Source organism: Hylaeus volcanicus, chromosome 7, assembly GCF_026283585.1.
Source record: "Hylaeus volcanicus isolate JK05 chromosome 7, UHH_iyHylVolc1.0_haploid, whole genome shotgun sequence".
Lineage (NCBI taxonomy): Eukaryota > Metazoa > Arthropoda > Insecta > Hymenoptera > Colletidae > Hylaeus > Hylaeus volcanicus.
In genome coordinates this window covers 4,983,851-5,009,318 of record NC_071982.1, presented here as the reverse complement: position 1 = coordinate 5,009,318, position 25,468 = coordinate 4,983,851, and the positions used below count along the sequence as shown (strand labels likewise).

The 25,468-nt window shown below is 42.6% G+C and overlaps 1 protein-coding gene across 3 annotated transcripts in view; it reads left to right on the top strand.

The window, feature by feature from the left end:
* The first annotated feature begins 7,278 nt into the window (after positions 1-7,278).
* LOC128880037 (IQ motif and SEC7 domain-containing protein 2) overlaps positions 7,279-25,468 on the top strand; it is a 75,852-nt gene continuing 57,662 nt past the window's right edge. The window contains exons 1-2 of one of the 3 annotated variants that reach the window (XM_054129688.1): positions 7,279-7,741; positions 21,243-21,330. Coding sequence is in view for 2 of the 3 variants with exons in the window: in XM_054129682.1 (XP_053985657.1) it covers positions 19,614-19,708 (95 nt within the window). In the remaining variant the exon portion in view is untranslated. Of the gene's footprint in view, positions 7,742-19,090; positions 19,709-21,242; positions 21,331-25,468 lie in introns of those variants that run through there. The other 2 variants (XM_054129687.1, XM_054129682.1) reach the window with 2 other exon arrangements.

Below are 25,468 nucleotides of genomic sequence, written 5' to 3'. Positions count from 1 at the left end.
GTGGTTATTCAGCGCGTTCTTGTGCAATTTAAAATGTCTCCACGTCAGGAACGAATACAAAGGGAATTAATATGGAAATTAATGTCCTCGACCGTGTGTTCCCCTTTTTATTTTCTTTTTCTCCTTGTTTGATACCCCGCGGGGGAAAGACACTAGTGGGAATAACCATGGACTCACGCGAGGACTACGGAAAATGAAAAAATCACGAATAGAGGGCAACGCTTACGCGAAAGAGCGAAAACGGAAGAGGCGAGCGACGGGCACGCTACGCTTTAAAAATCCAAAGTTCCCTTTGCAACGGTCCGCGGGGAAATGAACTATTTTTATCCCGGTTCGGAATACGAGAATCCGCGCTCGTCGTCGCTCGAGGAAAGAAAATAAAAGAGGGCACGCGTAGCGCTTCGAACGGTCCGCTGTGCAACAAAAATTAACCTCCGACGTCGTTTCTAATTAACCCCGAGACGCTTCGGCGGCTCTAACGCGTCTCAAAGACGTCCACCTCGTTCCCGACGCGATGAAAGAAACTGTTGCGGCCATTGTCCGCGTCTCGCCTGTTTCGCGGATTTTTGTAACATGAAAATTGCCTCGAACACTTTCCATTAAAAATGTATCTTCCTGAAATAACATATCTCACGTTTTTTCTTTTCAGATGAGTTATCTCTTGCCTCGATAACCCCCGCATTTTTTCAGTTAAGAATTGGGATATTTTCCAATAGAAGATTCATTTGCGCGTATCCTTTGTAAATAACATATTACATCCTTTTTCCTTTAGAACGATTAATCTTTTCCTTAAATAACGACCGCCATTTTCACCTAATTTTTTCACCCAAAAATTGGTCCATTTTCCAATCGAAAATTAGTTCGCTTGTATCCTTTGTAATTAATCTTTTCCTTAAATAACCCCCACTGTTCGAGCCAATCGTAATGACGAGTGGCGTTCGGTGGCTCAAGTATAAACAGTGGGGAAGTAACGAGTGGATCGATGACTAACCTCGAGAGTCGAAAACGTTAGCGGGAAAGCAGACCAGAGTATAAACGTACAACCATTCAACGGAATCGTAAAAAGCAAGTGGACCACTGGATGAGAGGACGTCGTGAAACGGAAACCAAAACAAAACTCGACGCTCTCGAAGCCGAGCAGCGGAGGGTACATCTAAAATTAAGCCTCTTCGATAACCGGAGCGCTTTCCACTCGTTGTAACCGGTACTTTACTCGAATATTTTATTCTCACAGGATTACTCGTAAACGGGGTTCTTAGGCGAGCCAGAACCGTGGCGCTGCCCCTCAGTTCCGGTCCCTTCGTTATTACGCTCGCTGTATAAATCGCGGTAGCATTAAAGACCGCGAGAATTATACGCTTGGCAACAAACGAAATCTGTTTCGCCGCAGCTAATAGGAAATACGACTTTAATTGGTCTATTTATGGATCTGTAAAATGATGTTTTATCGTCAAGCGACGTATACTGCTGGGTACCGAGTTCTTTCACTCGAAAAAAGTTGATATTTTTCAGTCGTTGATATTTTATCTTTAAACGAGATATATTGCGCCGTTATTAAATTCTTTTATTTCAAACGTAGATAGTGGCGAGAATAAGTCAGTTTTCCTATTCCAGGTGTTGATATTTTATTTTTAAGAGAGGTATAAGGGTGCCCCAGAATTAGTGTAACAAAGGGGGGTAGCTGAGACGATTCTGAACGGAAAGTTCCTTAAAGATAAAATATTAAGGAGTAGGAAAACTAAATTATTTCCGCCGGTTTCTATGAATGGAGTGAAGCAATTTAATTACAGTGAGCTATACAGGGTGTCCCAGAATTAGTGTAGGAACGGGTTAAGGAATTTTCTTCCATAATGGGGGGGGGGGGGGGGCGGAGACGATTCTGAACGGAAAGTTCCTTTGCACAAATGTACGATGAGGCTTCGTTTTTGAATTATTAACGAAAAACCACCGACTAATCACAGCGCGCTCAACCGCGAGAGGCTGGCCCGATGGCTGGCTCGAGCGCTGTGATTGGTTGGTGGTTTTCCTTTAATAATTCAAAAACGAAGCCTAATCCTACATTTGTGCAAAGGAACTTTCCGTTCAAAATCGTCTCAGCTCCCCCCCCACCCCCCACCCCCATTATGGAAGAAAATTCCTTAACCCGTTCCTACACTAATTCTGGGACACCCTGTATAGCTCACTGTAATTAAATTGCTTCACTCCATTCATAGAAACTGGAGGAAATAATTTAGTTCTCCTACTCCTTAATATTTCATCTTTGAGCGAGGTATACAGCAATGATACCGCTTCTTTCGGTCTAAATACAAACAGCGACGGGAATAATTTAGTTGTCCCTGATCCCGTCGCTAATATTTTACCTTTAAGCGAGGTATTACTTTAGTTTAATCGAACTTTTTCCCCGGGCCGTGGAGCGTCGGGCGAGATTACTTGTAAGCGGGGGCGGATCCGTTCGAGGGACGAGTCGCGAGACGTGGCGCGAGGCGTCAGTTCCGGCGAGCAATCTCCTCGCGGCCGTGCAATCTGATTATTCCCGGTGCGGATTATCCGGTTTCAGGATTACTTGCTCACCGTCGTCGGAGGGTGCTAGAAAAAGCGGCGGTGGCCGCGGCAGAGTGCACTCGTGGTTGAAGCGCTCGTTAATGCCGCAGTTTACCTGCGCGCACCGGTGCACTCGCGAGTGCGCGCGCGGGCGCGTCACTTCCTGCATCTGTTATCGTTTAAATGAAAAGCGTAATGACGGTTCCCGATACCTGCTAGCGTTATCGTTCTGGATTATTCTCGTCGGGATTACCGCTTTGTTGGTCAATGGACCAAAGGGGAGGGGTAAAAGGTGGATGGAGGGGGGCGGGGGGCGACGCTCGAGGGTCTTTTCAGTTGCAACGCGTCCTTTGAGGCGGGAGTTTGCGAACTGTTTTCACTCCAACGGCTTTGTTTCGTTGGAAGTGACTGGTTAATTCTTCACGCACCTGGGTGGCGATTTTAATCCTGTTTGCGTCGAGGATGTTCAGTTACGGTGGTAATTCCAGTCGGAGATCTTGATGATATCAACCGGGGGATTTATTTATATTTAATTATTACTAATTGTTCGTGTTGGATGTAATCGTTCGCACCGATGTTGTTGATTTTTTGTAGTTCCCTCTTCTGATGATACCGAAATGAGTCTTAATGATATCCACAAGGGGTATTTATTCATATTTAGTAATTAATAATATCAGACGAAAGGATCCTTCATCCAGTTAGAATTCGTAATGTTTATAATGTCCCCAAAAATGTGTTTACCTCGAAGCAATTCGTGGAAGCTGCCTCTTCCAGTCGGAAGTGGCCTACTTGTACCGTTCTAAAGTTAGTCGAAAGATTAGACGGGCAAAAAAAGACCTAAGGGCCATGCCACTTAACTTTGATATCGACCCGAGTTTAATAGTAGTTGCCCTGACATCGCCCTAGGGAAGTAAGGTTCTGTTACTTAGGGCGATCTCAGAGTTTATCTAATTAATTCGAGCTTTGAAATATCGTCGTACAGTTTCACAATGCAGAGACCTCATGCAGAAAATACAGCGAACAGAACTGTCGGCTATCATCCAAACAAACCAGAACCCCGGCTTAACAAAACCCCGGGAGTTGTTTCGTTCGACCATCAACTACGAGCGAATGGGAGCGAAAACAGTTCGATAACAAAGGAAAACGGTCGGGCGTTGTTCACCCCGCGACGACGTTTCGATAAACCAGAGAGAGGATTGAAAAAAAGGTCGGCGACCTCGGCGATTCGCGTGTCCAAAGGCATTTAAGTGCTCGTGTAATTACGTGCGGCGACAGAAAGGGTAGTACTTCGTTTTTCTCACGACCTCTCCTTCTCCCCTGGACACGTCGCAACCCTGCGTGTGCAACGTTGACTTCGAAGGTGAACACGTCACGTTTTGACGGAAAACAAACCTCGGAAAATCACTCACAGATCGAGAGAAAATTAAAATGCGTTTCGTGTTATCTTAGCGAGAATGTTATAGATGGATCCGTTAGGTTCCCCTGAGGAAAATGAGTCCAAACACGACCACATTCGGACCACTTGAATTCCAAGTCATCGAGTCATTTCCAAAAATCATCAAAGTACGTATCATTAAAAATGCTCCGAATGGGATCTTGTTTGGGCTCATTTTCTTCGCGAAAGTTTCAGCAATCCATTGATGATACTTTCGTCAAGATGCAATGACAAATATAAAGAGTTTAGATTTCGGTAGAAGGTGACGAAACTCTCCTCGAGTTCCGAAGATACAGTACCCCAACAGTCACGCTTCGCTAAGCTCCATCGTTAGAAACGCCGCTAAGGAAAGTGCAGCCCCATCCCAAGAGTATTTTCTTCGTTGAGACGCTTCTGTGCGGGCACCCAGTGCTCGAGATCGACGGATAAGGATCAACGCGGCCAATATCGTGCGCACGCACACATTCGAATCGGCACACGGTATACGGGAACAGCCGAACCCTTTCAGGTCGCGAGCCACTCGAACAAAAGGGTTAAAGCCGACGCGCACACGAGCCGCGCGTAAATATTTGCGCGATTGCTCTCACGGGAATTGCTCCCAGGGAATACGAATTCGCGAATACACGGCGATTATCTCGAACGATCGCTTCCCGCTAGTCTTTTCAACGCTGGGGCGCCGTATTAGCGCCAATCGTGGCGCACCGCACTACTTTGAGTGCCTTTTATATATATATTCTTGTATTTTGCAGTTTCTTGTATTTTGCAGTTTCTTGCACATTCAAAATCTAAATAGGAACTTATTTTATTCTGTAAATATATGGAAAATATATATATTCTATTATACATTTTATACATTTGCAGAATAAATTAAGTTTAGATTCAATTTTTATAGGAACTTTCGCAAGAATTTTATTTCGCATAAAGATCTGCGATCTACTCGTACCACGGTCCCCAACAAAGCCAACAATGAACCTTAAAATTCTTGAGAACCCAGCCCCAGAGTATTCAGAGTCTAAATCACATCCTCCCACCATGCGATACGCACATCCAAGTCACCCAGACCATCCAATCCGTCAGGAGACAATCAATCCTAGACTCGTTGAAATCTCATATGCCATTCTCGTTTCGTTCTCTGGAATCCCGCGTCGCACGGATCTACAAAGGCTCGTCTCCGCGTTGAATTACAACGGGAGCCGGCACACCGGTACAAGACGCGCCTCCGACATCGACATTCCCCCGGGAGCGCGCTGGTTTCGCGCTACGGAGCTCGATGGACCCCGGAACAAAAGGAAAAGAGCCAGTCGCGAGACATCCGAGGCGATGCGTGGACACCGAGAGAGGACAGGGAAAGGGGAGAAATTCGAGGGGGAGCACGGATACGCGGTGGGGCGAGGCTAGGTTAGGTTAGGTTAGATTCCCACAGCGTGAAACGTTCCAAGTCGCGATAGCTGCTGCCGATGATTTTTCGACGCCAGTTTTCAAGGCTTCCTCGATGGATGCATTTGGTAGATACAACAGTTGTACAACTGTTGGGCGATTGTCTTGAAAAATTTCGAGGCTTCTTCATTGAGGAGAGATTGTAAAATTTAAAAAAGAGGATCTATGAACGAATTCGATTCTCTTGGATTCTCTGCTTTGTCTCCGATAAATGCACCCTATTGCATGGTTTAAATTTTCTCGGGAGCTAGCGAGAGACTATTGGAGCCTAGTGTACTATTAGCATAGTTCTGGCTGAATTTTGAAATGCCGCGTTTATTCTATAAACACTCTGATCTTCAATGGTCCAGGATTGTCGTCCCTACAGTAGGAAACTGGACACTTCAAAGTTTAATGGATATGGACTGTTCTGTCCACTCAATGCAGGGTGAAGTCCTGCCATACATCAGCGTTAGGAACAGCAGACGATGGCTCGCACATGTAACAGACTCCGCGACCCCTAAATAGCCAGCAATATGCTGTCGTCCTGCCAAGTGCATCGATTACTCTCATAGTTTCTGGCAGCCTAAACTAGCAGTAGTTACGAGACCTTCCAGCACGAAGTCTCAGAGATAGAGGTAGAAAAGTTTCACCCTCTTTTACGAAGACACCCAGTGTGTTAATAGCATGGACAGTTCCATCCCCTTCGAAGTAGATTATTAGTTCCACCATTCGTCGATCTCAGGCAGACGATGGCTCGATAATATCGCAGTCCTCGATACTAGGTACACCAAATACCAAGCGATATCGACGTGGCCACTTAATCGATTACTCGCATAGTTTCCAGACGCCCTAAGCTGGCAATAGCTACTGGACTATTTAGTGTGAAGTCTTGATCAAAGCTTTGAAGTCGTAACCATCCGTCTCTCCCAGGAATGGAGAAGAGATCTCCTCCATATCGCAATCCCCAACGCTCAATTCCCCGAGTAGCCTAGCAGCTATCAAACTGTTTGGAGAACTTGCAGTCTCCTCCATGCGAAGCACACAAGTTTCTTATATAGACAGTAGACAACTGGTACATATTATATGGTGGTCATCGGGTGTAGAATAAAGATACGTCTTTAGTTTAAAAAACTAAACATAAGACAGCTCGTCGCTGCAAGATATATACAGGTAGTGGACCACTCAATTTAAAATCTTGGTATCGTAGTATCCTGAAATCCTATAGTCTTATCAGCATCAGAAGAACCCACAATGAGCTTCCCATCCATCATACACCCACTTCAAAGCCACATCTCTCGCTTCAAATTTTCAGAACCACTAACAATAACCTATTACCATCCACAAGAGTCAATAATTAAAAATCTTAGTGCAGTGTTCTGAAATCCCGTTGCCTATACGTCTCAAAAGAACCTAGAATGAACGTTCCAGCGAATGTAAAGCCACAGCCCTCACCTGAAACATTCAGAACCACTAACCCCCGCCAATAGGCTATCGACCACCCACGTTCATCGTCCACAATATCATCCCCATCGTTGGAAAGTATCGAGGCTCCCGCCATTCATCAATCTCGGTAGCTGGCGCCAGAACAAAGGGAAAAGAGCCAGGCTCGCGAGACATTGGATGCGTGGACGCCATGGACGGAAAGGGGAGCAATTCGCGGGGGACAAAGGGACGTCGCGACGGCGCAGGCTCGGGGTATGGGCGTCGCGACGCTTCTCCTCGTCCCCTTTACGCCGGCTGCGGCCAGTGCCGCTCTAACGATTCACGGTTGTCGTGCTTTTCGTCATTCACGCGCTCCTCCCGTCGCTGTAACCGACGTCGATCTTTATCCCTCTTTCTTCAACGTGGCACATCGCGTCTTTGTCCGGCTCCTGCGCTCGCGTCTCGACGCGCCAGGATTATGAGGCGCACCTGTGCGCACACCTGCACAGCCTCTCGCTCGCGCGCTGACACGCACGTGCAGCTAGGCGTAGGCGTGAGCACACACGCGTAGGGGGTTGGCAGCCCCTTTCCCCTCTTCCGCCACCTCTGGAGAAGTCATCGCATACGTACGCATCCGTGGAACTGTGTCGAAACGCTTTTGTGTTCCGCGCCGTGTGCAAACGAGCGGTGCTGACATGACACCGCCCTGACAGGGAAGATACGAAGAGCCTACGCTTCGCGTGCTGTCGCCCGGAGGAATTTCTGGGACGCCCCGCGAAGGTCACCGGATCGTGGCGGATGGCAGACGCCTTCGCAGCTTCTCTGTTGACGTTCACGCTTCTGGCTGAGCTGGGACGTCGATACGCGCGGGTAGCCTTTCCGTCGTTGCCGCTCTGCGATTAGGATTGTGGATAGGGAGATGGGGTAAGAGTCCTGGACGATGGGCTGACGGTTGCGTGTACGTCAGAGGGTGTATCTGGAGCCCCAGGGATGCGGCATGAACGTGGGTCGAGGTTATTGGTTGACTCTATGTTGTTCGTGGCAGTCTTGAGTATCTTCGGTGTTGCTTTTCTATGTGTTGACTGTATCTTTGATGCTGGCTGGTTAGGATCCTGCAAGGATTCCAGGTATATTGTGTGACGATTCTGTTGTAGATGGTCGTGCATTTATGGTAAATGAATATATGAAGAAATCTATAAGAACGTACACATGTTGCTTTTCTATGCGTTGACTGTATCTTTGATGCTGGCTGGTTAGAATTCTGCAAGGATTCTAGGTATATTGTGTGACGATTCTATTGTAGATGGTCGTGCATTTATGGTAAATGAATATATGAGGAAATCTATAAGAACGTACACATGTTGCTTCTGTATGTGTTTGTATCTGCTTGCTTGGTACGGCATGCTATGAAGATTTATGGTACCTAGATTGCCTACATTCCTTCTAGACATATCAAGTGGCTGCTAGTTGTGCTCTGAGTGTACCCAAAAAGTGAATCCAAACCAAAATATAATTGCACACTCCGATGTACCGCTACAAACCGTAACCAATACCGAGCCAACCTAGCAATTTTAATTTGGACGCACTATGACATTATATACATATACATAATAGGACACCCTATACGGCAACTCGCCAAGGTGCTTATTTCGAGGCAATACTCTATACAGTAAAGACTGGATAAATGCAAGAAAATCGGGACCTAAGCATTGCATTTATCCAGTCAACGTATCTATTCTGTGTTTGCATTTGGCTCGTATCAATCGGTTAGGATCATATCACACTGCTCGCTCGCCGAGTGTAAAGAGGGAAGCCCCTCAGTGGTGGGGATAGTCATCTTGCATTTATCCAGTCAATCCTGTCTTGCACTTATCCAGTCTGTACTGTATACTGTAATCCTGCTGCAAACCGTAGAAATTGGCGCGCATCGTACAAAAACCTTATATTATATTTCGCGTCTGCTGCCGTTGGAAGGTTGAATGTCCGCATTGTTACGAAAACAAAAGAAGGGAAAAATTCGCAGCCTGTTGAATCCACGTCGAGATGGGATCGGGGAAATGAAATTTCGTTCCCTCTCGCTCGAAACGACGGATCTCCTGATCCCCTGATCCCCAGATCGTGCGCGTTAGCCGGTATCTGGCACGGCATCGAACACGCGCGTCAAACAGCGACCAGCCGCAGAAACTGGTTTATTCGCGTGATTACACGAGCTGCCATTTAATCTCGCGTGGGTCGCGGTTACGCTAGGTAAAAGGATCGTTCGCGATTGCAACGCGCGGCCAGTTGTACTTGGAAAGAACGCGTTTGCCGAACTAATAACGCCGGTTGCCGTTTGAAAATTTAATGACGCTCGCCCGGGGTTTTCGTGTTTGGCCCGCTCGGCCGGTGTTTGAGTTCCCCGGTGCCACTTCACGGGCATCTGGTAGGTCGGTTTCGGTCGTTTTAAAGAGGGCGCAGTGTGTAATATGTGGATAACAATGTTTGACACATTGGTCGGAACGACTGCCGCTCAGAAATGGTCTAACACAGCGTAATACGGCATAATACAGCATAATACAGTATAATACAGGGCAATGGATCTTAAGGTACCATCCTGTACCCTCAGGGGCTGTAGCTATGTTTGATTGTAGCTACAGTACGGGCTTAGCGATCCCGAGGTACCCGAGCTATTGGCGAGGGAAGAGGAGGGTGCAGTGGGGCCCAAACAGACATGTAAGAAATAATGTAAAGCATTGTGAATGGCAGAAAGATCGATACGGAAGAAAAAACATAATTATGTGCAAGACATAAAACAGATTATATTCCTCTATAAAATAAAGAAACAAACAATTTCAAAGGTGAGGCAATAGTTAAAATTAATCTGGATAGAATACATGATGATTGTAGTAGATTGCCTGGCGGCCATATTGTTTTTGAGCCAAGATGACGCGCAATGGAGAAAAGAACATGGAGGCAATCTTTGGAAATATAGGTTAGGTTTAGGTGTGACTCCAAAGTCACGTGGGGTTATAAAGTGGCAATGGGTAGCCATTTTTTTCTATCTCTTTGAAGATATTAGGTTGTCCCGAAAGTTTCTTTCGCTTTATTAATAAGTAATACGTGCACAATATTTTATGTTTTATGTTACATTACTGAATTGTGCACGATTCATTTTGCTCCATTGCCGTTACAACATGAATATCTATGAAATTAGATCGTCTATTTATATGAACACGACCACATAAAATAATTGAGCGCAACTCACGAAAGAAACTTTCGGAACAACCTAATACATACACATGTACTTTGCCGGTTTAGGTTATATTAATATGTATTTTTACGGCGTAGAAGTAACCACTGAGATCGTGGATTTAATTTTGCGTACCGATTTATGGTAAACGAGGAAAATGAAAACGATCCTGTGTTCCCCGGATCGGAACCGATTCCCGAGTGTATCGATGCAAGATACTCGATCGTTCCGCTCGCCTAATGGTTTGCATACCAACCGCGAGGTCGCTCCACCTTTCACGTAACTGCGCTTTCCTCTGCAACCTATTCTGCAAATTGAACTCCTCGATTCAATCACGGTAAAAATAAAACGGAGTCAATCGAGTACACGCTATTTAATTATCGAGAAGCTTTTTAGAGAATGGTCGAGCGGAACACTTGGACGATTTGGCGAAATCGACGATAGTAGCCCCGAAGCAATTATATCGCTTCGATGAATACTCGAAATTGAATCGGTGCTAATTGCTCGGAGAATTAATGCGAAGCAGTATAACAAACATTTCTATTTCTGGATCAAATTGAGTGGACAATAACGAACAGCTTGCACGATCAATCGCATATTTAAGGGTGGAGACGCAGGACGCTGAAAGCGAGACATTTATTTATCAAATTTTTAAAACAACGTTTCGAAGGGATCTTGTAGGGTCTTTTACTGGATGTTTGGCGATAATTAATAATTTTTTTCGATAGAAAATTGTACGTGTTCTTGTTTATTATATAATTACATCGTCAAAAAATATCTCGTTTTCATGGATAACCTAAAAATTCGTAACGTTATATCATTACATTTATTAACATTTCCACTTTGGCAGAATATTAAATTATTCTCAGTGTCGAAAACTTTCGTGACTGGCTGTACATATCGGACAATTACCGAGGTTCGCTACCTTATCAAAGGCTAATATTCGCACAGGCTTGTAATTAACAAATAAGTGACGCTCGTCGAAAGTGCGCTGACGTCAAGGACCGATCTACGTCACAAAAGAACGTTCCTCGACTCTTCTATTACACGTATTTCATCGCTCAAAAGCATTTGTATCGTTTCGACCTCATTGCAAATCCGCGCCCGGCTTTGGCCTTGCTTTCACGAGTCGTATGGAAATTTTATTTCCTTTTCTCCGGCTTCGAATCGTAACTATTTCCACCCGATGATATATAGAAGCATTTCTCAATAAGTTAATCGTCCCCAATCAGGAGAATCTTGATGCAATTAATTGTTGTTGACATCGTGAGAGACGAATTAGTTTAATAAAATAAAAATTCAAGTTAGTACTTATGTAAGTACATCGGTACATACACAGAAATTTCAAAAACTACTTAATCGATTGATACCAAATTTTAGCAGTAGGTTCCTTGCTTTCTCTGGAGTAACATAGGCTATGTTATTTTTATGAAAAATGATATTAAATCCGCGTAAAAATACGTAACAATATTGTCAGCGCTGAGCGCTCTGAGCCTATACCCGCTAACTACCGCTCTCAACCGCTAGGTGGCTGCGCGTTTGTGCGTAACTCAAAACAGAACTCGCAGTTTGCACGATATACAGGGTGTCCCAAAAGTCGGGGAGGAGCCGGAAATGGGGGGTAGCTGAGACGATTCTGAACAACAATTTCCTTTGCAAAAATGTCGGATGAGGCTTCGTTAAGGAGATATTAAGCGAAAACCTCGACCAATCAGAGCGCGCGTAGACCGTTCGAGCGGCCGCGGTAGCGAAGGCTACGCGTGCTCTGATTGGTCGGGGTTTTCTCTTAATATCTCCTTAACGAAGCCTCATCCGACATTTTTGCAAAGGAAATTGTTGTTCAGAATCGTCTCAGCTACCCCCCATTTCCGGCTCCTCCCCGACTTTTGGGACACCCTGTATACGAGTTCGTTTAGTCCGGTGAATCGTTTGAAAAAAAAACAACCAAAAATGTTGTATACTCGAACGAGTATTTATAGGTCTGTAACGACATATCAGGTGTTAAAGAAAACAAGTGTGGATAGGGTTCGTGAATTTCGATCGCGTTGTAAAAGTAATACTAATGCAAATGTTAGATTATAAAATTCCCAATTGTATAAGGAGAATATTGTAGCTCCATAAGTATTTTTATTAGTATATCTGGCTCCGTAAGTGTTATTTGTCCTCAACCAGAAGTTACTTGGTTAAGTAGTCGCAATTTCGACGCGTGAACGATGCCAGTGTAAATTGGACCGCGCCTGTTTATTATTCGCAGAAAAAGCATCGACAATGGCCAATCGATAGCCGTGTCTGCACAGAGACAGGATGCAGGAAATGATGTCGACGACGAATGGAGAAAAGGATGTCGAATAGACGAAGCCAGATATTTTGAAGAAATATACACGGTGTCCCGTTCGCGATGAATCCATTTTAATATTTATATTAAATGGAAGAAAATTTGGAAGTCGGATGATTGTTTTTGATTTCCGATTAACTGTTCGGTCGTAGTGTAACTCCCAGCGAGTGCTGGCGCGGGAATAACGGGAAAAACATAGTTGGCTCTTTTTACGAGAGAGTCTGAGCGTCATACCACACGCGTGCTTAGACACACGCGTGAGGCTCGTGGCTTCGGAATGACCGAACAAGGAGTCTTCACGTGGGCTGAGCATCACCCACTGACGCTCGTTCGAGAGCGTCGACTTCTTCCTTCTACCTCGATCAAAACAACCTCTCTAAGCCATTTCTCATTCGTTAACCTCGTCTGCTCGATCCTCTTTGTTAAGAATCATTAATCTGCGAATGTTTACGCATTCATGACAAATGGAACACAGGGGAAAATGTACGGAAATGTGCATAAATGCATAAATATACAAAATATCAAGAATAATAAATACGTCATAGTGTTTAGAAGATGAAACAGATTTTCGGTTAGGTTCCTATTCTTTTTCTATGAAAATATGGATTACGTCTGTCTCAGGGTTAGGTCTGGAATACACCCTGTATCTAGAATCCCAGGGTTCGGGGAATATGGCACGAGGCAGTGATTAATCGAGAAATTTTAAATAGTCGAATTCGCTGTTTGGTATCTTTTATTTTTACTCGAAGATACGGTTGTAGCTCGATAGTTTGGCGACACCCTGTAGAGACTGGATGAAAGAGCGATCCAGTCGTCGGATGGCGGTCAGTATATGCAAAACGCGCGATTAGTCGTTGAATTATTTCTCGACCTTGGAGGAGAATTCCTTTTTAACGAGGGGTGCATGCTCCGCGTAACCTGAAATCACACGTGCGAGTACTATCGATTGCGAGGAACGGTGGGGCCCTCGGAGCGGGGCTGACAATAGTCAGCCCTCGTCAACCCTCTTCCGTCTATAACTCGCTGCGCGAAGAGCTACGGAAATAGCAGGGGCTTCGCGCACACGAAAATAGTACGCGGGAAAGCATGCTGGATTTCCGTGGCTGCGGATCCCTGAACCTGCCGCGAGAACTTGGCACACGCTGGATCCCCTATGACAGAAATTGATGATCCGACTCTCACTCGCCACAGAGTAACTATGCAAAAATTCGGAGAGAGTTAGGGCGAGGGGAGTTAGCTTCGTAGGTGGTGGAGACGGGAGTGACTACTCGAAGGACTTTTCTTCGAGACAATTTGAAGGGAGAGGAGGATACACTTAATTAATATTTTCATCCTGGGGCCAGACATTCAGATTAGATTAGTAGATTACGAATAGTATTAATATTAGGCCAGGGAGATAAAGATTGTTGCAACTTGAAGGACAAGACCAGGGAGAACTTGACAGACAAAAATTTTGGACATCTAACGATAGCAATGATGGAAACCTAGAAGATAGATTGTAGGAACCTGAGGAACATTACTTGTGACAACCCGAGGGACAGTTCAAGCAGATATACAAACAGAAAGAGAAATTTCCATCTTCATCCTGGGTCCAGAACTTCGTAGATTGAGAATAGTATTAATATTAGGCCAGGAAGATAAAGATTGTTGCAACTCGAAGGACAAGACCAGTGACAACTGGACATACAAAAACTTTGGACACCTGACGACAATGATGAAAACCTAGAAAATAGATTGTAGGAACCCGATGAACAATACTTGCGACAACTTGGATTTGTGACAATTAAGTAGCCATGATTCGTCGAAACTGTAGAGCCTGAGTCGAACGAGGTACCTGAGATTTCACGAGGCTGCATCATTGATAAAAGGACGTCGTTGGCGTGTCACAGTGAACCACAGCGAAGTGTTAGGAACGGGTCGACGACAAACGTCTCGGTGGACGTCGAGCGAAACTTGAAACTGTGCCAATCCTCGAAACCGAGTTCCGTCGCTGCATAATAAAACAATTGGATCTCGTGGAAAAGGGCCAATGTCAATACCTTGGGATCGAGCGCGTGTCCACTTGTTTTGCGAGCCTTACGTTGGTAAAATACATTCGCGAAATAACCTGATCCGCTCAAGGATCACTGAAAATAAACGATGGACGAAAGTACCGTATTATAGTAATTAACACGTTCACTGCCAGACTGATACTCTTGAAAATTTCTACGGCGATTTAATTTTGTTTACAGACTTTTGGAAACTGCGTAATGAAACAGTTATTTTGGTATTTAGTTTTAGTCCATATATGGGTGACGTGGCGATCAACGTGTTAAATGGCGAACAATGTATATATTTATAGCTAGACTGCGGAGTTTTAGGTGTTTATAGGAAATTTGCACACCATAATGCAATAATATACGAACCGTTGAATGTTGTATTTAAAAGTTTTTCGATATTTCTTACGGTTTCAGAGATATTAACAAAAATATGAAGGTTGATTTCAAAGGAAATGTATCTGTTCAAACCAGAGTTGTAAATAATCGAACATATAAGGCATACACTTAATTTCCACACCTAATGATATAAAGAGTTAGAAAATTCAATATTAAAGCAGGTGGTCGTTTCTAGGCCAACAAAAGAATTTATTGTGAAAATTATCATTTGATAACGTGTTCTCGGTGCTATTTGAACTGTCGAAGATAAACGTAACCGAACGATAAAAGCTTGCCCACCGTAATAAGAAAAAAGAAATGTCAAGTTCTTCAATCTCTTAATTACACGAACAAAGAATCGAATCGGAACGAATTTTCCACCGTCGAATCGTTTCTTTTCAACCGAGAATTGGGAACGTAATTCGTTCAGTGGAGGTGCATTTACAATGGAGGTGAATTTCGAGGAACGCGGCACTGTTTCGTTATCGTGGCGTCAAGCACGTGGAAAAGTTCCAGGAATGGCGCTATTGATTTTCGGCTGCTCCTTTTTCGACCCCATCCGTCTGCGACTCTGTCCCCTCGAATCATTCGCCGTTACTTCCTTTGCACCCTCCGCGGTACGTGCATTTTATACACTGCCATGTGTTATTCCGTCACGTTTGGCAAATGGCAGCGAACTAAGTGGCTTGGAAACAGCAGCGCCTTTAATTGCTCCTTGGTGTCTGCGCGAAGCTGCCAGATCGCTTTGTCCAAGCTTATAAACAATTACGAGCTCCGACTTCGTTTCCAATAGTTCTGTAGTTCCTGGTTAATTAAACTAATAGTTTTATTGGATAATCTTTTAAACAATTAATTAGGTAAAGTCTAAAATCTGTCTCAGAACTCTTTTGGTTTTGTACGCATACTTAAAATTGTTTAACAAATTATCCATCAGTTCTAATCGATTATTAAGTTCAATTCATCAGGAACCATAGTTATTTATGAGCTTCCACAAAGTGGCCTGCCAATTACACACAGACAGACTTGGAATTATTCTTAAACAAATAAAACGTAAAGTATAAATCGTTTTCAGGATTGATTTTTAAGTAATACTTCTCCCTTGTTTCCCATGGCTGAAGTAGATTGCCACGATTCGATTGCGTAGTTTACGGACACCCTGTAGAGCTCAGTCGGTCGTTTTTCGAATAAATATTCATTGATAACGCACGCGCGCGCATACGTAAAAGATACCGTCAATATTTACATGTTCGGAACAGCAACCGAACGAAGAATAAAATTTCAGCCTCGTATAGTTCAATCCAAACGAAAATAAAATTTAGTTAACGAGTAAATGTCGGTTCCAATAAAAATACGTTACAGCGCTATAGCATTTTCTTAAACAAAAATATTGTTTGATTCCCTAAAAAATTATACATTAGGCGTGGAAATTAATTCTTCCATATTCAATTATTTAAAACTCTAGTTCAAACGGACGTAAGTTCCAACTTTCTAAACCTTCAAAGTCTCAACTTGATGGACATGACACGCGCCGTAATATTTTGCTTATCATTTAACAATCATTATAACTATTTGCTATACTTGTAATCTGTCAGAAGATAAATAATAAGCAAAATTTTATGGTTGCTAAATTTCCATCGGGTTGAGACTTAGGTTACCAGGTCGAGGACTTGGAATGTTGGTACTTTAAAATAAATAACGATTCAATGTAAAATCACAGAATTAATTTATAAGAAAGAAAGTAAGAAGTGCTAAGAAATTTCGTGCGCACTGTGTACATGGACGGGGTTCATGGGAAACAAATCGACAGACGGAGGAACACCATGGTGGTATATTGATCGACGAAGGCTTTATAACGCGCGTACACCCTCGCGTTCGTGGGGGTGCAACATATAATGTTCATGAAACAGTCACACAACGTGTTTCCCGTCAAACGCACAAAGTTATCTCGGCCATCGTGCGTACGCGCTGCCCGAGCGATTATTTATGTCAGTTACGGTTTATTTGCAACTTTTTTCGTGCCTGTGCTCAGTGGAAGTTTCGTTAACTCTCGAGCCGAGTTTGTTCTACCAAGTACGTAGCCTATTTATTCCGTTTTTAAAAATATTATTAATTTTATCTCTTTTAAAATTCGAATAGAAAGCGATAGCGAACTTGAATTAATATAATATCGTTCACGCGAGAGAGGATTCTGGAAACGAGGCATTTTTCCAAGGAATTTTTGAACAATTTTATAAGTTATTTGTCGATAACAAATAATATTAGTCGATAGATAATTGTGCGTGAAAAGCCGTGTATCGCAAAGCTTTCAATTTTTGTATCGAACGAATGAAGAAATGATTCTCTTGTTTACTATACAGGATGTAATATGGATCTAAATATGGAGGTCCTTGAAAGGGGTGGTTCAGGGAGTGATTTGAAACAACTTTTTCCTTAGCGAAAATGTTGTCAGAGGCTTCGTTGAGGAGATATTAACAGAAAACCCCGACCAATCAGAGCACGAGTATGCCTGTGGAGCGCCTGCAGTGGCGTAGGCTACTCGTTCTTTGATTGGTCGGGGTTTTATGTTAATATCTCCTTAACGAAGCCTCGTACAACATTTTCGCCAAGGAAAAAGTTGTTTCAAATCATCCCCCAAACCACCCTTTTCAAGGACCTCCAACATTTTTGGGACACTTTGTATAATTACAATGTCGATGCACCTAAAATTTGATAAAAACAAATGAAATGAAATGAAACAATCTTCCTTATACAAATAATGGCAAAATCGTTTTCCAAAACCACATTTTTTCTTTCAACTCCTATTACTTATTCAATTTCACACTTTTCTCTTTATATATGCATCGACAATATAATTATATAACAAACAAGACAATGTTTACGAACAGGCCTACATACATGCCTCTCCACGTACAATTTTCTATCGAGAAAAAGAAAAATATACATGTCGAATTGAGTAACCTCCTCCTTTTCGAAGTCGGTTAAAAATTAATTATTATCTCCGAATTTCCAATAACAGACACCTTGTAAGTTTTATAAAGATCCGTTTAGTACATTATCTTTAAAAGATTCGTAAAAACGTGCTCCCCTCTTAATATTTCATAACTCCAACGGGCTATTCTCAACGATAATAAATATTTGGTTTGCGTCTCTATCGAGAGAATGATGTATCGGGGGCGTAATAATCAGTTTCACATTTATCAGTGACGATACGAGGTATCGATTTATTCCCGATCTCCGCGCGTCAGGGACAGAGCGCGGGACCGTGGGCGAATGAGTCGATATCGTTCCTGGAATTCGTAATCGGGGGCGTTTTAAAATGCAAATCCGCGATTTGGAAAGTTTCGTTCCGCCTGAAAGGTTCGTTTTCCTTCGAGTTTTCCTTGTCTCGGTCCTAAAAGCAAAATTCGATTCGAAATCGCGCCACAATTTCGTAGCCCGTATTATTATACACTGATTTAGACAACAGGACGTCGATCGTTACAAATTAATATAATACAATATGATCGTTTAACTGGTTTCACGTTACGTAAAACGTGGATAACAGATGTCTACGTAGCGTCGCTCTTCGGACAATGGATAATATTCTATTCTTTGATAATACGATAAAGCGTAAAGATAAGGATTGACGTAGCACGGAATCGATAAATGAAAATAATGAGTTGTCCACCTAGGCTGCATTATCTGTGAGCGATAACGTATCTTTTTCCACGAATCTATTGTACTTCCTCGATCTCGGTTTAATTTCACATGGTTTGTTTACTTCCATTGTCTTGCTCGACATCTGCATGTATTCGGAATCGGCCCGATCACCGAACTTCAAAGCGGTGCCGCTGGTAACTTTTGCACTTTCAAACGGATTTAATTGGAACTTTTTTATTTCATTTATTCGTTTCGCTTTAGCTAAACAATCACCCCCTCTCGTCGACACAATTCAATAAACAGGGTCCGCGTGCAACTATCGGGGTACCACTACAGGGTGTCCCAAGAATGTTGTAACACCTTGAAATGGGTGGTTCGTGAGGTGATTTGAAACAACTTTTTCCTCAGCGAAAATGTTGTCCGAGGCTTCGTTGAGGAGATATTAACGGAAAACACTGACCAATCAGCGCACGAGGTTGCCGGTGGAGCGGTCGCGGTAGGCGTGGCTACACGCTCATACGCTACCGCGGCCGCTGCAACGGTCTACGCGCGCTCCGATTGGTCGGGGTTTTTCGTTAATATCTCCTCAACGAAGCCTCGGACAACATTTTCGCTAAGGAAAAAGTTGTTTCAAATCACCCCCCGAACCACCTTTTTCAAGGTATTACAACATTTTTGGAACACCCTGTATAACAGTCGTAAGAATATTACTCCTGGATTTAGGCCTGCCTCGACTGCAAGTGCAAACATCTCGATCGCAACTACGAATCATCCCACTAACTCCCCCTAGATCACAATCTCACACACTTCCATCGAAACTCTCGGAATCCATTATTAAATTCTCTCTGGACTCGTCGCGTGCATTCCCGTCGATCCAACGGATCTCTTTCCGTATTCCTCTTCTCGATCCTTCTAGATCCCCTCGATCGTTCCAGATTTTGTCGAGCCTTCGTCAGACGAGGAACTGAACGATTTTCCCCGCGGCCGAGTTCCTCTGATCCCGAGAACAAGCGTATATTGTCGCGATAGAGCAGATAAGATAATGGAAACGTAGCATTTCTTTCTTTTTTACCCTGTTGTGTGTGTGTCTGGTTTTTTTTTCTTTTCCGAGAGAAGCAATTATCGGGGCGCACAGAATCGCGCTCGTCGCCGCGAGTCCACGTCCTCGCGTCGCGCACAATGTGTTTCCAAATGAACGACGGATTTCCGTGTGTCGACCGCCTTTTCGCTATCGTGTGCTTCCTGGACGTGTTCCACCGGAAATGCAGTTACAGGTAAACGCCGCCGGTTACTTTCGTCACGTGATTGTTCCACAAACGCTATCTGCCTACTTCTCTCGGGAAACAACGAAGAATGTGACCTCCCCGGTCCTGAAAAATACGATACACGTGCAAAGTGTAATTTTATCGTTGCACGCGCGAATCGAGTACTCGAATTAACGTAGTTGTTCCGTGGATTTATTTCATGAAGAATTTTAAGAAAACTCCGATTGATTGCTGTTTGATTAAATATGAATCATACGAGCTTGTTTCGATTTAATTCGACCACCCTAGTTTTATAAAGAACGATATTAAAATGTAATTCTGACACGGAGTATTATGGGACAGATTTTCATGTGAATTATTTTAATTCGAATCAAAATGCGATATCTAGGAAGTTGCTGAAAATTTTATGCGTTATAAAAACTATTATAAATCATTGAGAAAAAATAAGAATCAATCCGAAATTTCTGTACGTTCATTTGTGCAGTAAGACTTTCACGAATATTTCCAATTATATTTTTGAACGTGACTGTCTCGAAACAACTATCTTAAAGGGAGAACTAGACAACTTAGACAATTTAATATACTATTAAAAAATTCTTATCTTTTTCATTTCGGACAACTCAGCTCCGAGGCGTTGTAACTTCCTCGATTAAAAATACTTTTAATTACGAAAAATACTTCACGTCGATTGGGAAACGTTTTCTCGAATACCTTAAAGCTTATTGCCAGAAAAATTTCCGTTGAAATGTGCATAAATGGGAGTAACGAATGTTGAACAGCATCGCGTGACTTTTTATCGTTGCCGAGCAAAACATCGTTAGTTTACGTTGAAAATAAGAGTAGATTAAAAATTGTTGTTTTACGATTGTTTGTGTTTGATTTAAAAAAAGCCGATTAACCCGTGGTGCACGGGATACGATCACGAGATAGTAGGAATCGAAATTCCCTGCGCTTTTCGTGCGATTAGGCGCGCTATCCGTCGGCGTATGTACGTCGACGCATAAATTATTAAACGATACCAGGCGGAAAAATAACGTTCCTAGCGATGATTCACTCGAGGTCGCTGGTTTTGTTGTCTGTGTTTTAAAACCTCCTTTTTTTTCTACATTTTTTTCTCTTCACTTGAATATTGTACGCGAAGCGTGCGATAAATCACGAGAATTTTGTTACGAAATTTTATTCTGTTTACGTATGGTTGCATATGTTTTATCATGTTTATCACTAAAAATTATATCGTATTTGTTGTACTATAGTGAATAATTTTTATAGTACAGCAATTTCGAAGATATAGAATTTTATATAAAGTCATTATTGTTATGTAATACTGTACAGTTGTTTTTTTTTTTTAATGATCCTCTTTATAGTGTAAGGAGTGTCAGTAGAGTGTCATAATATTCCGACACTGATTGCAAGTTCATCAAGCGACGATATTGCTAACCTCAAACTATCATGGCGACAGTGATTTGAATTTTTGTAAGATGAATGAGAAAGTCTCTGTTTTCCATCGCACCTGCTAATCGTGTACCGTCTCTTTTTGTTGCAGGTAAGCCTTCGACGAGTTTACACGAGAATAGGATCGTACGATGACACACACATGCACGGTGTGAACAACCACGAGACCAGCGTGTAAAGTGAGTAGTGGTCTCAGATGTACAATATTTCTTCAAACGTGAAACGAAACTCTGTCTAACCAGTTCCCAGTTTATCCCAAGCGGAGATCGGTCACTGAACGTGATGAATTCTTTACGTAAAAACCCTGCAATATACGAAATTCAAATTTGGATATATAAATTCGCAATTGTTCAATTTTGTAGGAAGTACGGTCGGAAGTGTGTATTAAGCGTAGAAGTTAATACTGTGCATCTGTTTGGATGAATTTATAACTCTGGTCTGAATGAATGTACATTTTGGTACATTCAAGTGCAAACCATATCGTTATTTATCTACAATTGTTATAATTATCGAGTACACTTGTAGTCTGCTGGAAGCAGAATAATTTTATAAGTCAAATTTTATTGTTGCCAAAATTTGTGGGCATAAATAGATTGTAATGACCGTCAGGTTGACACTTGGATTATAGATTCATTATAGTGACCATCAGGTTGAGACTTGGATTATAAATTCATTGCAATGCCATCAGGTTGAGAACTTAGAAGGTCGATAATTTAATGTACAATAACAAAATGACAATTCATATTTCTACTTAATCTACAAATATAAATGATCGAATGTAAAGGTACAGATTTAATTTACACACCTAATACGTTCGCATAATCAAATCAGAACTTGCCCCGTTGCGTAATTCTGAAGTTAAAAAATTTCCCCGAATTCCACTATTTTTAAAAATTTCATGAGAATTTTACGAGGAGGATGTGTAATGTCCTCCTGAGAATAGCGCGGGAAGAAGGAAAGGGAAAATTACGATTTAACCAGACTCACGGCTGCGTTACGAATCAGCGGCGCACGTGAACGTAATACAATGAGCCGCTTCGCCGCGAAACGGCGTTACGTGTTATAATTTCGTGGGAAAGACGAAATTAGTTTAGGCGACGGTGCTTAATTACGCCGTAGCCGTCTGTTCAGCAGCTGATTTGCTTAGACTTGTGCGAAATTGTTTTTATTCGTCGCGCAATGGGAACAGTGCGTCGATTTTAATTGTTTGTTATTGTTTACCAGGAAGTTGACAGTACGTTGACTGCACCTCGTGCAAATGAAACGAACCTGGTCAAGTTGATAATACCACGGTTTTATTAACCCAGGAAATAAAATTACAAAACCTTGCCAACTGGATGCGGGTTTAACCAAACACACAGATGAAGATATATATCGGGTTGTCTGGAAAGTCCATGCCGATTTTTAGTAGGCGGTACAGATCTGAATATATCGGAATGGTTGAAAGCAAATAACATGTGGACATTCCCTTAAAAGGTGGAAAAGTTGTGGAACGAAATGGTACGTATTTAATTCAGAAATATATATAAAAATTCAAACGAGTCTTTGAATGTTTCTTAAAAATTGGCACGAACTTTCTGGACAACCCAATATTTACTCAATAAAGTAAATTCATTTTCTTCTACGATCTTCCTCGCTTTCTTGGGGAAAATTCGTGATTTCGGCCAACCTGATACAATCAATTTGCGTGCCAGTCTTCAGTGGCGCCATCTACGTGCTCCGTGAAAATTGTATTTAACCCTCATGATTTCCAGTCGAACATCGAAACGTTAAAATTTAAATCTAGAGTATTTTAGTATGAGGATTATGGGCAACCGCGATTAAAATTCTTTCCTAGAGTACTGCATCCGCCAGGATCCTCGCCTACGAGTAATCCGATCGGTGAATGGTCAGCTCGGACTAGGTCACTTCGTAGTCGTTGCACTATTACAGGCAAGGCCGTTTTCCCGCCTTTTTCTCCTTTGCATCCCTCCTCCTCGCTCTGTCTCCCTCTTTTCTCCGTTTCCATGTCTCCAGCAGCGCACGGTGCATCGTAATGCCAGCGGAGCCTTGTAAATACCAGCGACGTTACAATGCCATTGGCGGAGCGAGCAGGTCTCTTTGCGCTTTCGAAAATTGACGAGGCGTCGACGAGAGGCTGCGCCGATCGAGTCCGTCCTAGAAAGCGACGGATTCGCTGGAATTGCGGCGATACATTTTATTCGTGTCACAGCTCGCGATCGATCGAACGACGTAAGACGATTTTGTCGATGGAATCGAGAATTTCATTCTCGTTGAAGCCGCGAGAGGAAATCTTCCTCGAGACGGGTACTTTGGCGCCGTTTCGAGATATTTTCGAAGGTGACAGTAGCTTACTCGTAGTCGTATCGTTTCTCCTCGGAGGACCAATACGTCTCCGGAGCAGCGAACCGAGACGACTGGGCGTTTTGCTCGATTTTCTCAAAAATTTCCCGCGCGTTTCTTGTATTCGCACGTAGTGAAATAATTTTGAAGGTCTCTAATGACGAGGTGGTAATTTATTCTCGGCGGAAAAAATAATGACACAATCGAGAACAAAGATCTTCGGATGGATAAATATAAAGGAGGGAGCGTCGGGAAATATAAAAGTTTCGTAACGAAGACAGAAGGCCAGCGATGCATTTATTCCCTCTGTACCAGAGTAATTATCAAAACTTTCGCGTGATGAATCAACTCGACTTTCGCGGAACAGATTAAGGTTAGAAATAGAGTACGAACCATCTATTATAAAATATCTAAAAGTTTCGCTTCGTATAGTCATTGGGAAGATTGATGGAAAAAAAAGTGTTCGTAAGAGTTGCATTCAGATTTCTTATCTTCTTATATGGAACACCGTTCCTCCTAATACCTGTATTTGTAATACTCGATTACCCTAATTGCACGATCACTACAACGCATAGAATTGTATTATTAAGCCATTCACTGCCAACTACGAAATATCTCGCAGTTTAAATTGATCGCAATTGGTCGTGGAATAAGTTTACAGCTGTTGGAGTCAGGATTTATTACACGGGATGAGCGAAAAATTTGTACATTGTTTTTTTGTTTTTTAAGAACATGTTTAATATCACTTTCTACTATCTAAATAGTGATTTATGTTATACATCTGTATTAGATCTTGGCGAATTTTCTGAAATAAAAATAGCTGGAGTTGAAAGAAAAAATGTGGTTTTGGCAAGTATAATTTTGTCATTACTTGAATCCTAATATCGAGTGTGAGCCACAGAAAATTTGAATCGAAGCCTTTTCACTCGAATCGTATGAATTCTTATTGAATCGTCATAAAGAAAGCAACCTTAGGAGAAACCGTAAAAGAGCAATCGATTCTGTCGACGAACGAGTCGTTTAGGGGAGTTTGCGAGTATCGGGTTGCTTTAAACGCAGTTACACGTTACTTTTTCTACGAGGGTCTCGAATTCAACGACGTGTAAACGCTGTGGGAATCGCTGTTCTCGCTTAGGATCAACGTTGCTCCGGTAGGAAGCGAATAATAGAGCAGAAAGCGAGACAGTTCGCTTCCTTAAACAACGACGCGCAACTCTAATCTTCGTGGAACGATCGCTTACTATGGCTAAAAGATCCTACGTCGCTTCGATTGTTGCGCGTACATTTTTACCGTGTCGTAAGCTTGTTAGACGAGGTTGCACGCGGCCAGAAACATCACGAGGAAAGGACCCAGACGAGATTTTAATCAGATTTGCAATACGCGTGCTCGTAATTATTTTAGTACTTTACGAAGTTGCTAACCACTCTATGATAAAAGTTTGTCAACGTGAACACGTCCACATGTGCGTGATTGCGGAATTTTTATTTTAGAAGGGAGATCTTTTTAATTTAAGCATTTACGCATTTCCGTGTAGACAGTATGTACATTAACGGTATTTAATATTGCCGCCTCACCAAAAATTATCCCAAACCTGCTCACACAGTATTTCTGTGTAGACAGTATGCACATTAACAGTGTTAAATATTGCCGCCTTCATCAAGAACTATCCCAAACCCACTCAGACAGTACGTACATTAATAGTATTTAATATTGCAGCCTCACAAAAAATTATACCAAACCTGCTCACACAGTATTTCTGTGTAGACAGTATGCACATTAACAGTGTTAAATATTGCCGCCTTCATCAAGAACTATCCCAAACCCACTCAGACAGTATGTACATTAATAGTATTCAATATTGCAGCCTCACAAAAAATTATCCCAAACCTGCTCACACAGTATTTCCGTGTAGACAGTATGGACATTAACAGTGTTAAGTATTGCCGCCTTCACCAAGAACTATCCCAAACCCA